This window comes from Schistocerca piceifrons, chromosome 1 (genome assembly GCF_021461385.2).
Source record: "Schistocerca piceifrons isolate TAMUIC-IGC-003096 chromosome 1, iqSchPice1.1, whole genome shotgun sequence".
Taxonomy (NCBI): Eukaryota; Metazoa; Arthropoda; class Insecta; order Orthoptera; family Acrididae; genus Schistocerca; species Schistocerca piceifrons.
The window spans coordinates 172,125,842-172,142,277 of NC_060138.1; the positions used below are offsets into that span (position 1 = coordinate 172,125,842).

At 42.0% G+C, this 16,436-nt stretch overlaps 1 protein-coding gene across 1 annotated transcript in view; it reads right to left on the reverse strand.

Moving 5' to 3' along the window:
• The window catches only part of LOC124803348 (DNA polymerase theta), a 347,939-nt gene that overhangs the window by 89,941 nt on the left and 241,562 nt on the right, over positions 1-16,436 (reverse strand). The window contains exons 16-17 of the mRNA XM_047264537.1: positions 8,221-8,362; positions 6,161-8,142 (exon numbers count right to left, since the gene is read on the reverse strand). Of these exons, the coding sequence (XP_047120493.1) occupies positions 6,161-8,142; positions 8,221-8,362 (2,124 nt within the window). The remainder of the gene's footprint in view (positions 1-6,160; positions 8,143-8,220; positions 8,363-16,436) is intronic.

Consider the following 16,436-nt stretch of genomic DNA (forward strand, 5'->3'; position numbering starts at 1 on the left):
AAAATAAAATCTAAGGGAGAATTTGCCAAAGAGTTTTTAATTATAACTTAAGTCCAACAGGGTGATGCACTGACCCGAGTTCTCTTCAGCTGCATGTTAGAGAAGGGGAAAAGGAGTTAGCTTAGAAAGGGCAAGTGAACAAAGTTCACATTGGAAAATCAAAGAATGGTATTAGAGTCTACAGATGTGAAACAGATAAACATGCTGAAGGAACAGGCAGAAAAAGCTGGCCTTCAAATTTCTGTTGAGAAAACAGAGTACATAACCAACATGTAAACAGCACCTTGTCACCTAATGACACAATCTGTAAAATACACTCCTGGAAATTGAAATAAGAACACCGTGAATTCATTGTCCCAGGAAGGGGAAACTTTATTGACACATTCCTGGGGTCAGATACATCACATGATCACACTGACAGAACCACAGGCACATAGACACACGCAACAGAGCATGCACAATGTCGGCACTAGTACAGTGTATATCCACTTTTCGCAGCAATGCAGGCTGCTATTCTCCCATGGAGACGATCATAGAGATGCTGGCTGTAGTCCTGTGGAATGGCTTGCCATGCCATTTCCACCTGGCGCCTCAGTTGGACCAGCGTTCGTGCTGGACGTGCAGACCGCGTGAGACGACGCTTCATCCAGTCCCAAACATGCTCAATGGGGGACAGATCCGGAGATCTTGCTGGCCAGGGTAGTTGACTTACACCTTCTAGAGCACGTTGGGTGGCACGGGATACATGCGGACGTGCATTGTCCTGTTGGAACAGCAAGTTCCCTTGCCGGTGTAGGAATGGTAGAACGATGGGTTCGATGACGGTTTGGATGTACCGTGCACTATTCAGTGTCCCCTCGACGATCACCAGTGGTGTACGGCCAGTGTAGGAGATCGCTCCCCACACCATGATGCCGGGTGTTGGCCCTGTGTGCCTCGGTCGTATGCAGTCCTGATTGTGGCACTCACCTGCACGGCGCCAAACACGCATACGACCATCATTGGCACCAAGGCAGAAGCGACTCTCATCGCTGAAGACGACACGTCTCCATTCGTCCCTCCATTCACGCCTGTCGCGACACCACTGGAGGCGGGCTGCACGATGTTGGGGCGTGAGTGGAAGACGGCCTAACGGTGTGCAGGACCGTAGCCCAGCTTCATGGAGACGGTTGCGAATGGTCCTCGGCGATACCCCAGGAGCAACAGTGTCCCTAATTTGCTGGGAAGTGGCGGTGCGGTCCCCTACGGCACTGCGTAGGATCCTACGGTCTTGGCGTGCATCCGTGCGTCGCTGTGGTCCGGTCCCAGGTCGACGGGCACATGCACCTTCCGCCGACCACTGGCGACAACATCGATGTACTGTGGAGACCTCACGCCCCACGTGTTGAGCAATTCGGCGGTACGTCCACCCGGCCTCCCGCATGCCCACTATACGCCCTCGCTCAAAGTCCGTCAACTGCACATACGGTTCACGTCCACGCTGTCGCGGCATGCTGCCAGTGTTAAATACTGCGATGGAGCTCCGTATGCCACGGCAAACTGGCTGACACTGACGGCGGCGGTGCACAAATGCTGCGCAGCTAGCGCCATTCGACGGCCAACACCGCGGTTCCTGGTGTGTCCGCTGTGCCGTGCGTGTGATCATTGCTTGTACAGCCCTCTCGCAGTGTCCGGAGCAAGTATGGTGGGTCTGACACACCGGTGTCAATGTGTTCTTTTTTCCATTTCCAGGAGTGTAGAAAAAGTGGAAAATTTCAGATACCTTGGTGAGATAGTGCAGACAAGAACTTGCAAAAAAGAAGCTAGTGGCAGCAGGTTGGAGAAGGTGGCAACATTTTTTGTAGGACACATGTCCTATACAAGAAAATGGAATCTCAAGAAAAATTGAATTCAAGCACTATAACACAGTGCTCAAACCCAAATGTCTGTATACAAATGAATGTCTGAGAATGACAGGAAATGATGGCAGAGAAGCCAAGAAGCTTGAGTGCATGATCTTCTGCAAAACAATGGGTCCTAGGGTAATGGATGAACAATGAAGACATTGGCAGCAGGTAGAGTGCATAAAATAAATAACTACTAAATTGGAGAAAGTATAAAAAGACCAAAAAGAATATTGCTGTGGATTGTCAGGGCAACTCTGGAACTGCCACTGAGGATGACAGCAGATGAGGTGGCACTGATGGAAAGGATTCCCGATGGCCTCCCATTTGATCACTTTAATCCACTACCATCACAAGGGAAGTGTCCTCAGCGTCTCCAATTCATGCTCAGTCACAAACTGCAACTGTTTGGCTGAATCACAGTCAATTGTAATTCAGTGGCATACACTAAAGGCTGACAAGCTGTAAGTGTTCACAAAATGGACTGATAACACAAATGCATTCATTATGTGCCAGCACTACTTAGTCACTAATCAGCTATGGTACCAAATAGAACAACATGAGAGTTACAAGTGACACATTACTGTAATAAGCACCCTTATACCAAAACAGACACTGAATAAAATCCGAGAAGACATTGCTCAAATTATATAAAACAGTCACATCACTAATAATACCAGGAAGGCTGCTGCACTTTGAATAACATAAAAGTCCATTATGAATAACAAACAATAACTACCAAAGAATATTAGAAATACCACAGCTTAAGCACAGTAGATGGTGCAAAACCTGTGAAATTCTGTACCAAGTATAGATAGTCGTCTAAATAGCAGCTACAGCATCAGTGAAATCAGTTTGTGGGAAGATAATGCCATAACATGAACAGCATATTCATTCAGGTTATACACCATGAAAGATAAAATGTCTCACTAACAATACAAAGCAAGTCACCTTCCTCAAGGACATCACTATATTCAGCCCCCATAATTCACAAGCCTCCTGCAATGAGAAGTGTTTAAATACAGTACAGCGATTTGTCAAATGTGGTAGAGGCCATGAGAAAACCGAACTCAGTGCACATTATACCAACAGTAATATTGGACACTAGTGTTATCCCAAAACAAACTGTGGAAGTGTCCACAGTACCTAGAACTGCAGTCATTGCTCTGTCACCAATTACAGAAGGCAGTTGTGCTGAACTGCTGAAGAACAGTTCATAGAGTTCTTGGAGAAAATTATTAACATATTCATAATTTGTTCTTTAAACTATTATCATTATCAAAACCATACCTAAAATAGTGAATCAATAAATAACAAAAATGAAATTGTACCACAAATTGACCACTGGCAAATGCATTAGGACCAAACAATACTAATAGATCATAGAATCCTGAAAAGTGCTAAACAGTTAGAAATAATTTGAGAGTGGGTAAACGCTCACCACGTAGTTCAAATGTTGAGTGTTTGATAGACAAATGAATAAGAGTTTGTGTGCTCAGTACCTCAACTGCATGATGTGCAGTCAACTTTACTCTTTCAATTATTAAAATATTATAAGTACATCAAAGTGTTCTCACACATTGCTCCCGAATAAATCTAGCTCTGATACACACTTGAGCAGTAGCAGAATTCCTAATAACAACAGTTTACACCTAAAGCCTCTGGAGAAAGTATTACCCATATGATTATTACTATGATCACATCCTGACAGGGCACTGCAATATTCCTTAATATAAGTAACCTAAAAATTATTATCCAAAGGGAACTCCAAGTTGGAATATCAACAATATTTGGAAAAAGGATATATCATTACTCAATGTAAAGAGGACCCACTGATTTGGAGACAGGCACAAAGAAAAGCTCTTGCACATTATATCTTTTGGCCAAAGTCTTCTTTAGCAGAGAAAAAAAACACACACACACACACACACACACACACACACACACACACACATGAGAACATAACCACCACAACCAGCAGCTCCAATTCTGGTTGGGTCTGCTGGTGGTAGCACTCATGTATGTCTGCGTGGTGCACGTGCATGCGAGCGTGTGTGTGTGTATTTATCCTTTTCCTAATATTGTTCAAGATTATTATAGATATGTGAAATAACCTACATTTTTCACTTCTGTGAATTTACCTCACACGTCCAATAGATAACAACAAGAAATGATACACATTATCCAGAATGAATGTTTCACTCTGCAGGGGAGGGTGTGCTGATATGAAGCTTCCACGCAGCTTAAAATTGTTTGCTGGACTTGGACTTGAACTCAGGACCTTTGCATTTCATAGGTAAGTGCTCTACTAACTGAGATACCCACACATGACTTGGGTCTTATGCACACTATGTATGTGAGCATAAAACAAAACTTGACTCTACTGAAACCTGGTGTATATTTACTGATTATTGATCTGCCAAAGTTAATTACAGTCAGTGTACTGAGGAGCCAAACAAACTGGTACATCTGCCTAATTTTGTGTAGGGCCCTCCGCAATCACAGGAGCGCTGCAACATGACATGGCATGGACTCGACTAGTGTCTGAAGTAGTGCTGGAGGGAATTGTCACCATGAATCCTGCAGGGTTGTCCTTAAACCCATAAAAGTATGAGGGGTGGAGATCTTTCTGAACAGCATGTTGCAAGGCATCCCACATATGCTCAGTAATGTTCAAGTCTGGGGAGTTTGGTGGCCAGTGAAAGTGTTAAATTCAGAAAAGTGTTCCTGGAGCCATTCTTTAGCAATTCTGAACAATGGACATCAATAGATGCAGGTGATCAGACAGGATGATTGCTTATGTACGTGTCACTTGTCAGAGTCATATCTAGATTATCAGGGGTCCAATATCACTCCAACTGCACATGCCCCATACCCTTACAGGGCCTCCACCAGCTTGAACAGTCCCCTGCTAACATGTAGCGTCCATGGATTCACGAGGTTTTCTCCATCCAATGTCGGTGTTGATGGGCACAGGCGAGGTGTAAAGCTTTGAGTCGAGCAAACATCAAGGGTACATGAGTGTGCCTTCGGCTCTGAAAACCCATACTGATGATGTTACATTGAATGTTTGCATGCTGACCTTGTCAATAGCCCAGCATTGAAATCTGCAGCAATTAGTCGAAAGGTTGCACTTCTGTCACATTGAACGATTCTCTTCAATCATTGCTGGTCCCGTTCTTGCACGATCTTTTTCTGACCACAGTAATTTCGGAGATTTGATATTTCACTGGATTCCTGATATTCACGGTACACTTGTGAAATGATTGTAAGTGAAAATCCCCATTTCATTGCTACCTCAGAGATGCTGTGTCCCATTGCTTTCATGTGCCGAATGTAACATCATGTCCAAATTCACTTAAATCTTGATAGCCCGCCATTGTAGCAACAGTAGCCAATCTATCAACTGCACCAGACACTTGTTGTCTTATATAGGCATTGCCGACCACAGCGCCATATTCCGCCTGTATACATATCTCTTTATTTGAAAACACATGCCTATAGAAGTTTCTTTGCAGCTTCAGTGTATATTCGAACATCTTTGGAGAATCCTCCTCTCCCCTCCTTCCTCCTCTGTGGAGAAGCATGCCATGAAGCTGAATACACTAAGGCTAACAAGCTGTGAGTGTTCACAAAATGAACTGATAGTACAAATCCATTGGTTATGTGCCAGCACTACTTAATCACTAATTGGCTATAGCACCAAATAGAGCTAAATGTGCAGTTGAGCAAGCAATATTCTTCTTAAAAGGTCATGAGCACTGAAAATGGTATTTTGACTCTTTAAGACTATATGTATATAAGATAGAGAGGAGGCCCCATCCACCAAGATCCTTATGTAACACTAGAGCAACCTGCATTTTTATGAATTCTAGGACAACAGTTGTCTATAACAGAGTCATGCCAAAAAATTTGTTGACTTTAACATAGTGTAACCAAAGTAGTCCTGGTGCAGCTGCAGTTGATGTCATTAATTAATTTATTTGTGAGGATTCCAAAGTACACCAATTAACTTGATCCATACATACAATGTCAACAGGCTTTTCCATTCTGCAGTAGCAGATCTCACAGAATTAACTGAATCACATTATTTTCACGTAAGTCTGTATACACATACAATTTCAACATTTAGCCATTTAATTTGATCATAAAGGTCTCAACTGTAATGTGATCTGTACTTGGTACATTTTTATCTATTAAAAAGAAAATTATACAAAGTATAAAGAAACTTACTGATCATATGACATACATACAAACTAACAAGCAAGCTTCCTCACCCTGATAAATTACAGTTCACAGGTGGAGTAAGTTGTACCATCCGTTGCTTTCCATCTTTCTCCTCACTGATAGCAGAGGTGAGTTGCTTCTCACTCCCACTTTCAACATCCAGTTTCCTTCCCGGTTCACTGATCTCACCAGCATTCTGGGCACTGCTTTTGCATGGTGTATTAAATTTCATACTAACTGGTGCCATTTTGCTACGCAAAGAGAAGGACTGTACTGTGCTCTTTTGTGATGATCTTGCAAGGACGTTAGTCTCATTATTTTCTTCGTCTTCTTCTCCTTCCTCTTCTGAGCTGCTGTGAAACACTGTAACTTTGCTAAATCTTAGTTTTCTCGCCTTGAGGTTTTTAGAGACATGGTCAGCTGGAGTGTCAAAAGATACATTACTCAATCTCGCTGGAGTCTTATTGTGAGTTGCGAGCAATATCTGAGGTGATTTTTCACTGTTTATACCTGTGCAAAGTCTTATTTTTTTTGATGGGCTCACCAAGCTTTTCATCAACTCCACATCAGTTGCATTCTCATGATTCTTTCGCTTCTTCTTGGAGAGTGTTAACTTTCTATCTTTGATTGGTTTTGCATTTGGTGTCTTCAATCCCACTGTAGAGAACTTTGATTTCTTTCTAGAGGTGCTTTCACTTTTTTCAGAATCTGATGGTGACACTACTTCTGAATTCAATGGGAGATATGTCCTGAAAGCATTTTCAAGAAAAGAATCTGTTATAACTGAATCATCAGCAAATCCTATGGTTTCTGATTTTGTGTTTGTGTGTTCTGTTAATAGAGCAGCCTGTTTATCATCATGTTGTTCCACTGACAATGGAAAATTTTGTTTCGGAGACAAAAGTAAAGTTGTTTTCCCACATTCTCCACTTCTCTGACTGTTACATACTTGCCGAGGTGTCTCTGTAGCAGATGAAATGTTACAATCCAGGACATCTCCGAGAGGCGTGTTTACTATAAGGCTGCTTGTACAATCTTGTTTAGGAGACGAATGCATATTTGTCTTCATGCAGTCTCCTCTTTCTTTCAAGTTAAAGAGGGGTAGTGGTGTCTTTGCACCATTCAAGGGTGAGATCTTGCAATCTAGGACATCTGCAAGTTGTGTATTTATTGAAAAGTTGTCAGCAGAATCTTGTTTAGGTGAGAAAGGTATATTTGTTTTCTCAGATTCTCTTTTCCGTAGGTTATAGACATGTGCAGCTACCTTTGTGGTATTCACAGGTGAGATGTTACAATCTAGAACATCTTCAAGCTGTGTATTTATGGAAAAGCTGTCCCCAAACAGGCTGGGACTCCTGTAATTATTTTCAGAAGAAGGTGATGCAAAGAAATCAGAGCTGTTTCTACTTGAAGTTGGTCTCTCATGCAACAGATCTTCAATTGAAGAATCTATTACAGTTTTCGAGTGGTCTTTAACAATGGCATCATCAACTTGTTCGAATGCGGACCTTTCAGACGTAGAAAGATCTAAACCATGATCCATTTTAGGTATGGGCTGAGCCATGTCACAAAGTCCTGTAGCATTTTCTGTCTCTTTTATAACGCATTTATCTGGAGTACCCTGATGTAAGCTGTCATTCAGATCGTCTTTATGTGTTTTATAATGTATTTCAAATGGTCCAGGAGCTGAAGTACCACATTTGGAAACACAAGGCGAATCACTAATTTCTTTTCTCTCTGTTAGTAAAGAGTTCCCTGCGATGTTTATAATTTGTTTTTTGGTTTCATTTGAGCTCAAAGAGACAGGTTCACAAAAATGACTAGAGTTTTTGTTTTTTTCATTTGCACGTATCTTAACACTCTCATCAGATGTCATTTGCGTCGTTGCATGGCATTCCACTATTTCGTCCAAAATATGGCTATGTTCAGCAGAGGATTCATGTGAACTTGTACTAGAAGAGCTAGTGTAACCCGAAGAATCCGAGGCTTCTCCGACCATCTCCCATTTTGCATCAGCCAGTCCAAGTTCTTTCTGCAAAAAGGAAAGACACACATCAGTACATTAAATACAGCACATATTTAATTTTTAACAATTATCTATTTGTGTTACCTGGAGCATAAACCTTGCTTCTTTAATGAGCAATGTTGCAGCTTCTCTCTCTGTCAGACCACGTCTACCAGTTATCCACACACTTTTCATTTCATTTCTTTTAGCGGTCTCAAAAGATGATTCCCCATCCAATTCTTTTGAACTGTAAAATAATTAATTAAATACTGTAGTGATGTAACTTTAAAAGAATACATAATCAGTACTTACTTTGTATGAGATAGAAAATATTTTCTGCGTAAATTATAAGAAAAGCTGTTTGGGCTGCAAACTGACCCACAGGCAAATGATTTCAAATTACCAAATTCTATAGCAAGTCAGAGCAAATAGCAGTGCTACTATGATATACCAGTGACTGTCGGATAGCCAATAGATTATATATTTGTGATTTTCCAGGTTTATCAGCCTATCTGATAAATGGTGTGCTCTCAGGTGTTCACCCAAGGTGTTTATTCCATTTTCTTTGGCTGATTACCCAAAAGCATGGCATTAAATTTGTATACTCGGCTTATGATAAAAAGCTGTCTATGACAAGTAGTAGGATTCCAATCCTATGAACAAGGGCTAGATATAAAGTTCGTCTTAAAGCCAGCTGTCACCAGACTGAGTGTTTCTTGGTTAACAGCACCTACGATTTTAAAGTATGGGGACTTGCTGAACAGTAAAGTGGGCTCTGATAAAATAAGGAACACAAAGATTGCTTATTGCTTTCATATTCTACGCATGGAGACAACAATGTTACTCTATGATATAACTTGAGGTCAACACATTTTTAAAATTCACAATGGTGTCACTCATTTGGAATTCAAGTAGATTAAAAATGTGAAGAGCATGATCAATGAACTACAAACTGTTCTAAAATGAGATCTTAAAACTGCAGCTTCTTACATTGTGAATAAAATAACTTTATGATTGACATTTCAGTGATATATGCATAGTGGAAGTCACAGTGCTTTCTTGGACTTCACATACTCAATGTGTTGCCATTTTTGTAGGGGTGTTGGATGTTGGGCAGACAGAGCCAAGAACTTGGGGGAAAGGCAGTACTCCTGTGACACATTTAATGCAGAGGCGCACACACACACACACACACACACACACACACACACACACACACACACACACACAGAGAGAGAGAGAGAGAGAGAGAGAGAGAGAGAGAGAGAGAGAGAGAGAGAGAGGCCACTGGCTGTTGTAACCAGGTTTAGAATTTGATAGATGGTGCAGTCCTGTACTTTAACTTGTGTGGGGATTCTATATTTATTTGTTTTGTGTCTTCAGTAGATCAGAAACAAGAGGAAAAAGCTATCAAAGAAAAGGCTATCCAAGAAACATATTGTTTGCAGTATGTATGTGTGTATGTATGTATGTATGAGGGTGGTTTTGTGAACGACTCACCTTATTTCTTGACATAGTCTCCTTTGAGGAATATAAAATTGGTCCAGCAATTCCCCACTTTTTCATCCCTTTGGAAAAATACATTCTGTCAGTGTAACGGCTCCATGTGAGCTGCTACATGGCTTGTTTCAAGAGTCACATGCTCAAAACACACCTGGGTGCCGTTCCGACACTCAAGGAATTTTAATCCAGAATTCTGTTATATTATCACTCTTAGTATAGTCTGCAAATGTGAATGCGGGTCCTCTGCTGACGTATGCATGGGCTGTCTGCTGTGGGTTCTCTGAATGTGGAGGTGCAGTTTAGCCAACCATTATATCAAGTAGAGTGCAACTGCACTGGACCAGAGAGACATAGGTTCCCCCGCACGTTAGCAGACCCTGTCAGGTTGGCAAATAGCCACTGTGCAGACACTCTGAGCCCTTCCAGCCACCGTGTGTGGACCCCCTACTAGGGGAGATGGTTAGGCATTCCCTGCTGAGACTGGTGAGTACAGACGCTCTGTGTGATGGCTCCTATAGTCATCTTAGTTAGGACATATAGTCAGGTTGCATAAAATTGCCTTTTTTTTTATCACTGATGATGGGCCAGCATTTTATGAAACCATACCATTAAGTAAAGTGAATGATCATGGAGTTATTTTCATGACTTTATTAAATAAAATGTTGTTATATAAAATTCTTTGTCTCACAGCAACATCTTATTTCCGTTACCATTCCAGTTAAGTTATTCAAATTTTCAACTTAAATTTAACCAATAATCAGAAATTTCGTAGTGATATTTGCTCATGCAAATGGTTGTAGGCATCTTTCATAAAAGATACAGGTGCCATTTTTAAGTTGAGCATGCCTGTCAAGGCTTTGCAGAAAGCAAGTTATCATTCATAATGGCGACCCTTTAGCCTAGGATCTCGTTCAAATTACGAACTCTTTTGTGATGCTGTGAGGTTGCTAGGATGTACTAATAAATGATTAAATATTCACAGGTGTCACAATTCCAATTTTTGAATAATCAGTGTTGCAAATACTGCGTTGCATATACCGCGTTGCTTTGTGACTTTATTTGTGTGATTTTGGGGGCAATTTTCTTTGTGTCTTATATTCATATATTTTGGGGAATTTTAAATTACATTGTGCGTGACAATAAAAGTGTTAGGCTGCGTGTGATGACTGTGCTAGGCTGCATATAATTATAACTTGCGCTAGGCTACGAAAAATAATTCATCGTGATTCGCATTGTCAAGATAGGGAATTTGTTTTCCATGAGCGAAGCTCTATTAACTATGTACTTTAGGCGAAAGTATGATCCCAGTATCCAAAATGGAAACACGTGGTCAATCAAGGAGCAGTGCGAGGATAAATAGGTCAGGCGCAGAGGAAGTTGTCACTAATCAGGTAGCTGCGGAGAGAGAGGAGACAGGCGCGGGTGAGACAAGCAACGGGATTATCCTCAATTTCAATTGCACTGCGGCAATGCTGAACTTAGAAAATGTGCAGGTTATCTGCCCGACTGGTAGCGTGACTTTGGATCCAAGCGCGAGCGCTGATGAAACCGAGACAATAGCAAGTAGACAAAGTACGTCGGCTAACACAAACCCGAATAACATGCGGGTGGCAGAGTTGGGTAGGATGATGAAAGGAAGTATGGCGAAACAGGATGAAAATAATACGAAATTAAACTCAAAACTCGAGGGCTTTATGCATGAAGTAGATACAGAATTAAACTCAAAACTTGAGGGCATCATGACAGGAGTAAATGTGAAAGCTTTATGCATGAAGTAGTTACAGAATTAAACTGAAAACTTGCGGGCATCATGACAGAAGTAAGTGTGAAATTTGAAGAGAATAAGGCGCTACTTCAAGAGGTTCGAAAGGACGTTGTAAACAATGTCAATGAAAAATTTGAAGTAGGAGGTAGTAGATTAAGTGCTGTCGAAACCGAACAGAAAAGAGTTCAGGTCGAAATGAGAAAATGGGGGGAAAAATTAGAAAAGGGACTCCAAACATTAACAGAAAGGTGTAATATCAAAAGGAAAAAGGTGATAAAATGGATAAAAGCAGCCAAAGCATCTCAAGAAAAGCTAGATACAAACACTAGGGCAATCATGGAACTTGTGGGAAAAGTAGAAGCTGTAAAAGCGCAAAAGAGGGAGGAAATAAAGAAGGTGAAAGAAGAGTTAGAAAAACTCACGGAGAAGGTTGCAGATATTAAAGTATCAGAAAGTAGTGAGAACGCTTTGTTGGCTGAATGCAATAGATAATGAAGAAATCAAATTATTATTAAGGAGGTTTCAGGAAGGTCAATGCGAGGTCAACAGCCAACAATACGATGCTACAAATGAGGTATGCGAACGCGTGGCTTACATGGAGAACCTTCTCGCATGCGGAACCGAAAAGGGAAACCACTTGCGCAAAGGCATACAAGACAGTAGCGAGGGACGCGATTGCAGACATGAGGAGGACTATGAAGAAACTAGCGAGCGTAGGGATATAGGAAAATGTCGGGAAGGACACAAAAATCCATGCACAGGTTCGTACAGGAGGGAAGCAAAAGGGTTTGACTCCATACACTTCCTCTCTGTGCGAAAATTCGAAGTCTTCCACAACTCGGCGAAGGGATACACCCACGTGCTTGGCTTCAACAATACCAGTTTGTCTACCACCCAACTGGCTGGATGAATATAAAATAGAATTTATGTGTGGGTATCTCAAAGCTGAATCCTCTGTGCGAATGAGAGCTGTAGCGCACACATGCACGACGGTAGCAAGTTTCAGTGCGAGTTTCTCCCGACCTATTGGTTCGAGGCAGCGCAAGACTGGGTACAAAGGTAACTGGGTGAACAGAAACAAGTATTATAAATGAACAAAAACAAGTATGATAAATATACTAATGAATGGCGTAATGGCAATCACAACGTGCACAATTACCGCAACAGAGGAAAATACGATAACAGTAACTGGCCGAGCTCATCACGAAATGGGAAAAAAAAAAAAAAAACACCCCGATGATGGAAAGTTGCAAAGTACGTTGCATAGGTCATGAAGATATTACGGAAACATTACTTCAGGAAAAAATGGATAACAGGATTTCAGCTGTTAGTCCGGTGATTGCCATCTCAGTGAAAGTGGTATCACTGAACTGCGTAATCCACATGGGAAGTCTGGTCTCGATTGTCAGTGAGGCTGCATTCCGAAAATGCGGGGAGGTGGAAGCTCGGCCGACATTGCCGTTGCGAAGGACGAAGGTGAAAGGGGCAATCTACAGTAGAAGTCAAGTGGCAGACTAGGATCATGTTCAAATGCCAGGGCAAGGAGTTCGAGGAAAACTTCTTCATTGTGCCCTTAATGAACACTGAAGTAATTTTAGGGGTGGACTTCATGAACACTTACCAGGTTATTGTAGACTTGGGTGGAGGTATCATGTGTCTAAACAGAGAGGGTAACCCCGTTGAATTGAAGTTCAAATAATTGGGTCATAAGGGATGAGTCTGAAGCCAGCTGCCTACAAATTCTCATTTACCAGGGAGTGTACCAGGAACCCAAGATTCTCGTAAACTGTATTAGCGGAGTAAGCCTACCGCTATCCGCACACCGATGGGATGGGGTTTTCAGAAAAATAATTGAAGAAAGCATGCACAGTGTAGGAGACATGCCAGAGGACGCCCATTTAAGATTGCTAGAGTTTTTAAGGAATCACGAGAGAATATTTTCGGATGCACCAGGTGCGATAAAAGGCTTTGAATACAAGTTCCAAGTATGGGAACACAAAAAGTTTTTCATGAGGCCATACCCCATTCCAATAGCACATAAAGAAAAAGTGAAGGCAGAGGTCGTGAAGATGCTCAATCAGGATGTAACTGAACGAGCCACGAGTTCGTACAACTCACCGCTATCAGTGGTACTGAAAAAGGACGAATAGGTGAGATTGGTGCTGGATTCTCAGCAAATCAACATCGTTATTAAAGCAGAAACAGACAGACCAGAGGACATAGAAGAATTATTGCAACATTTCCATGGAGCGAAGGTATTAACCTCCATTGATAAGAGAGCCAGTTACTGGCAAATCGTGTTGCATCCAGAGTATAGGCAGTATATCGCATTTTTGTGTTATGGGAACTGTTACCAATTTAAACGGCTTCCATTTGGACCAAATGTTTCTGCGGCAGCGTTCATATGAGGCCTGAACAGCATCCTTCCTGAGGTCCTAAGTGAGAGAATTACATTACACATTGATGATGTTCTGATAGCAGAAAAATCCTGGGAAGAACACAATGAGGTGTTGAACCGTTTATTAGACGCTTTTGAACAAGCTGGTATAACAGTGAACCTAGATAAATCTCAGTTTGGGCGTAAGAGAATAAAGTTTATAGGTCACATAGTTTCGGTGGACAGGATACAACCCGATCCCGAGAGAATTAAAGCAACTGCTGAATTTCCAAGGCCAACAATGAAGAGGCAACTAAGAGGATTCTTAGGAGTCACAAATTTTTTCTAGAAATTTGTGAACTTAAGCATGCTGGCCATGCCACGTCTCTGTGCGCTAACAGGAAAGCATACGATTTGGTATTGGGACGCCCAAGTACAGGACAAATTCGAAAGATTGAAGGAGGCATTAGTAAATGCACCTATTCTTGCACACCCAGACTTGAGTCGCGATTTATACCTCATGACGGACAGTTCGGCGAACGGCATTGGTGCGGTTCTGTTTCAAGGAGAAGACGCTGATCATTCGTCGACCTGGAAGACTGTTTCTTTCACAAGCAGAAAGAAACTACTCGGTCACATAACTCGAGGGGCTGGCAGTTGTCTGGGCGTTCAGTAAAGTTAGATTCTTCTTATACGGAAGGAACACGAAGGTATTTACTGACCATCGGACACTACAATTTCTGATGTCGGCAAAGTTGGCTTACCGCAAGATATCCCACTGAGCGCTTTACCTACAAGAATACAACTTTACAATCGAGTATATACCAGGGGAAAAGAACCTGATTGCAGACGCTCTCTCTCGGGCTCTGGTAGGCCTAAGAAACGGAGTAGACGGTGAACCAGGCAAAAACAATTTCAACATTTTGTACCTGAAAAAAGTCACCTTCAAAAACTTTGTGACAATGACACTAAAGAATGTCGGCCGCTAACAAGACAAGGATCCCATACTCAAAGAAGGGAAGGAAAGGTGGAGGGACAGAAATCAAGCTGCAATTCAGTGATATTATAGGGTAGAAAACGGGATTCTTTTCCGGAAACGGAGCACAGAAGGCCCGCGATGGCTAGTGGTAATACCTGAGGAAATGAGCAATAAACTAGTGTGGTACACCCACCTAAGCTATGGACACTTTGGAGCATGGAAGAGCTTTCAGAAGCTACACGAGGCGTGATATTTTAATAATATGCTAAAAAGAATATAGCGGGTGATCAGAGTGTGCAAACCGTGACAAAGGACCAAGCCACCCACCACATCTTTCACTGCTCCGATGTACCCGATAATTCTAAACAGGTTGCGAGAAGTTGCTGCGGTGGACCTGTTTGGGCCAATAACTCAGACGAATTCTGGCTACGCGTATGTTCTCGTAGCTGTGGAACTAACATCAAAACTTGTCTGCTTTATTCCACTGAGGAAAGCCATGACAAAAACGGTAGCCGCGGCATTTGTAAGAGGTCAGACTGGTAATCTCGGACAACGGGCTGCAATTCCGGTCTCAACATTGGCTGCAGATGTTAAAGGGGAGAAAAATGAAGGTGAACTTTATCTTGTTGTTCCACCCATCGTATAACCCTGCAGAGCACGTTATGAAAGAGTTACGGCAGCTGTGTAGGCTATACTGTTATTTCAAGCACAATACGTGGGATGTGCATATAAAGGTATTCCAAGAAATTCTGAACGAGTTGCTGAATGCGACAACGATGGTGCCACCGGTATTAGAACTGAGAAATATGGAGCCTCCGAATCGAATCAAAGAACTGGTAGCATGGTCGAAGGAAAGACAACTCCGACACAAGGAGATCACAGACATAGCTTTAAAGAACATAAAGCGTGCTGCCGAAATAAGGCAGAAAACATACCAAAACAAAGTATGGAAAATCTACTTCTATATTGGACAAAAGGTGTGGGTTTGTTTACACAAGCTATCAAACAAAGAGCAAAGGATCTGCAAAAAATCCCTTAGCCTTTACAGTGGACCTTACCAAGAGTGCCGTATCCCTCACCCCAATGCTATCGAAGTCCAGACCCTACGGACAAAGAAATCACGTATCCAACATAAAGCCCCTCATAGAATAGCAAAAAGGGTATCAATATACAATTTATGTAATACAGGTCAAGAGTGTTATTTTGTATATTAAATATCACTCATAGATGTTGTGTCCCTAGTATTATATTTTATAATGTCAACAAAGCAATGTAAGTCGTCTATGCTAGAGTCAAAATGGCAGTAACAAGATTTACCAGGAAGACTCAATTGTAGAAGAAAAAATAATACATTTTGTGGGGAGAATTTATGTTGCAGCAAATAAGTCTTCAACAGTGCGAAGAGGAAGGAAGCAAGACACACATGAAGCGTGTCAGGGGCACGGAAATGAAAAACAAAAAAAAAATGCAAAATTGAAGACTGCAGCAACCGCAAGAGGCGAGCTTGGCTACTCTAGGTCAGGCGTTGCGATGCGACAGGATGGATGAGAGAAGAGGGATGGGTGCAGGCAAGGGAGTGGCACCAGTGGTGACTTGTTAGCAACACCACCACACCCACTGTCTGCAGTACCGAATTAAGAGACATGCCAGACTCACCACCAGAGTCGGGCATGGCAGGACTGCAGAAGGAAGAAAGG